This window comes from Corvus brachyrhynchos, unplaced genomic scaffold (genome assembly GCF_000691975.1).
Source record: "Corvus brachyrhynchos isolate BGI_N302 unplaced genomic scaffold, ASM69197v1 scaffold150, whole genome shotgun sequence".
NCBI classification, from domain to species: Eukaryota; Metazoa; Chordata; class Aves; order Passeriformes; family Corvidae; genus Corvus; species Corvus brachyrhynchos.
Genome location: NW_008236162.1, coordinates 2,180,315 through 2,183,110, shown reverse-complemented (window position 1 = coordinate 2,183,110; position 2,796 = coordinate 2,180,315). Strand labels below are relative to the sequence as shown.

At 43.2% G+C, this 2,796-nt stretch overlaps 1 protein-coding gene across 1 annotated transcript in view; it reads left to right on the top strand.

The window, feature by feature from the left end:
* XPO7 (exportin 7) overlaps positions 1-2,796 on the top strand; it is a 59,941-nt gene that overhangs the window by 35,162 nt on the left and 21,983 nt on the right. The window contains exon 16 of the mRNA XM_017732504.1: positions 2,625-2,705. Coding sequence (XP_017587993.1) covers positions 2,625-2,705 — 81 coding nt within the window. The remainder of the gene's footprint in view (positions 1-2,624; positions 2,706-2,796) is intronic.

Sequence of the window (2,796 nt, the reverse complement as noted above, 5' to 3'; positions counted from 1 at the left end):
GCAATTCCTGCCTGCTCCCGGCCAGGCCAGGTTTGCTCCGGGTTCGGGCGCTCCCGGAGCTGGGGTTGGAGTTTTGCCGCCTGGACCCGCCCCCAGCAGCCCCGAGCCGGGGTTGGGATCCTTTCCCGGTGATCCAAACGCCGGGAGCGCCGTTCCCAGCCCACATTCCCGGTCCCTGTCAGCTCTGGCGCTGCGGGAAGGGGCCCAGAGCTGCTTCCAGGCTTTTCCTTGGAGTTCGGAGCCGGAGCGCTGCAAATGCGGCACCCGACGGCTCCGAGCTGCAATTGGATCCTTTTCATCCAGTTTTCATCCATTTTGTATCCATTTTTTCATCCATTTTTATCCATTTTTTATCCATTTTTTATCCATTTTTTATCCATTTTTTAATCCATTCTTTTATCTATTCTTTTATCCATTTGATCCATTTTTAATCCTTTTTTAATCCATTTTTTATCCATTTTTTATCCATTTTTTAATCCATTCTTTTATCTATTCTTTTATCCATTTTTAATCCTTTTTTAATCCATTTTGTATCCATTTTTTATCCATTTTTTATCCATTTTTTAATCCATTTGATCCATTTTTTGATCCATTTTTTAATCCATTTTTTATCCATTTTTTGATCCATTTTTTATCCATTCTTTTATCCATTTTTTTATCCTTTTTGTAATCCATTTCATCCATTTTTTTATCCATTTGATCCAGTTTTTGTCCATTTTTTTATCCATTTGATCAATTTTTTTTATTCATTTAATCCATTTTTGATCCATTGTTTAATCCATCTTTTATCCATTTTTTTATCCTTTTTTTTATCCATTTTTAATCCATTTTTTGATCCATTTTTTGATCCATTTTTAATCCATTTTTAATCCATTTTTTATCCATTTTTTATCCATTTTTTAATCCATTCTTTTATCTATTCTTTTATCTATTTGATCCATTTTTAATCCATTTTTTATCCATTTGATCCATTTTTTGATCCATTTTTTAATCCATTTTTTATCCATTTGATCCATTTTTTATCCATTTTTAATCCATTTTTTATCCATTTTTATCCTTTTTTTATCCTTTTTTTATCCATTTTTTATCCATTTTTATCCAATTTTTTACCCATTTTTTATCCTTTTTTAAATCCATTTCATCCATTTTTTTACCCATTTGATCCATTTTTTATCCATTTTTTAATCCATTCTTTTATCCATTCTTTTATGCATTTGATCCATTTTTTTATCCATTTTTAATCCATTTTTTTTCCATTTGATCCATTTTTAAATCCATTTTTTAATCCATTTTTCATCTATTTTTTAATCCATTTTTTTATCCGTTTTTATCCATTTCTTGATCCATTTTTTGATCCCTTTTTTTATCCATTTTTTTTTCCATTTTTTTATCCATTTCTTAATCCATTTCTTATCCATTTTTGATCCATTTTTGATCCCTTTTTGATCCATTTGATCCCTTTTTGATCCATTTTTGATCCATTCCTTGCAGCATCTGGGCCCAGCCCGGTGCCCGGCGCATCCCAAAGCTCCCCAGCCCTTCTCCGCCCTCGCTGCTGTTCCTCCCCTGGAGCTCTGCTCATCCCGCTTTTCCCAGCCCAGCAGCATTCCACAATTCCAAGGGCAATCCCACACAATTCCAGGAGCAATCCCACGGAATTCCAGGGGCAGTTCCACAGAATTCCAAAGGCAATCCCACACAATTCCAAGGGCAATCCCACAGAATTCCAGGGGCAATCCCACACAATTCCGAGGGCAATCCCACAGAATTCCAGGGGCAATTCCACAGAATTCCAAAGGCAATCCCACACAATTCCAAGGGCAATTCCACAGAATTCCAAAGGCAATCCCACAGAATTCCAGGGGCAATCCCACAGAATTCCAGGGGCACCTTGGCATCCGAGGTTATCCGAAGGATCATTTTCCGGCCAGCCCGATGGGAGCTCGGGGATTCTGTGCCCTGGTGCTGGTGGGAGATGGAAAAGCGGCAAAATCCACCACAAATCCCGGGAGAATCCCGGCAAAATCCACCACAAATCCCGGCAGAATCCCGGCAAAATCCACCACAAATCCCGGGAGAATCCCGGCAGAATCCTCCACAATTCTCGGCAGAATCCCGGCAAAATCCGCCACAAATCCCGGGAGAATCCTGGCAAAATCCTCCACAATTCCCGGCAGAATCCCGGCAAAATCCGCCACAAACCTTGGCAGAATCCCGGCAAAATCCACCACAATTCCCGGGAGAATCCCGGCAAAATCCGCCACAAACCTTGGCAGAATCCCGGCAAAATCCTCCACAATTCCCGGGAGAATCCCGGCAAAATCCACCACAAACCCCGGCAGAATCCTCCACAATTCCCGGCAGAACCCCGGCAAAATCCGCCACAAACCTTGGCAGAATCCCGGCAAAATCCACCACAATTCCCGGGAGAATCCCGGCAAAATCCACCACAAATCCCGGCAGAATCCTCCACAATTCCCGGCAGAATCCCGGCAAAATCCGCCACAAACCTTGGCAGAATCCCGGCAAAATCCGCCACAATTCCCGGGAGAATCCCGGCAGAATCCTCCACAATTCCCGGCAGAATCCCGGCACATCCCGCTGATCTCTTTGCTCTCCCGCAGCATCACCAACCTGAAGTACTGGGGCCGCTGCGAGCCCATCACCTCCAAGACGCTGCAGCTGCTCAACGACCTCTCCATTGGATATCCTTTGGGAAGAGCTCCTGGATCCTCGGGATCCCTTGGGAGCAGGGCCGAGGGAGGCGGAAGGTCCTGCACATTCCCGCCTTTCCCC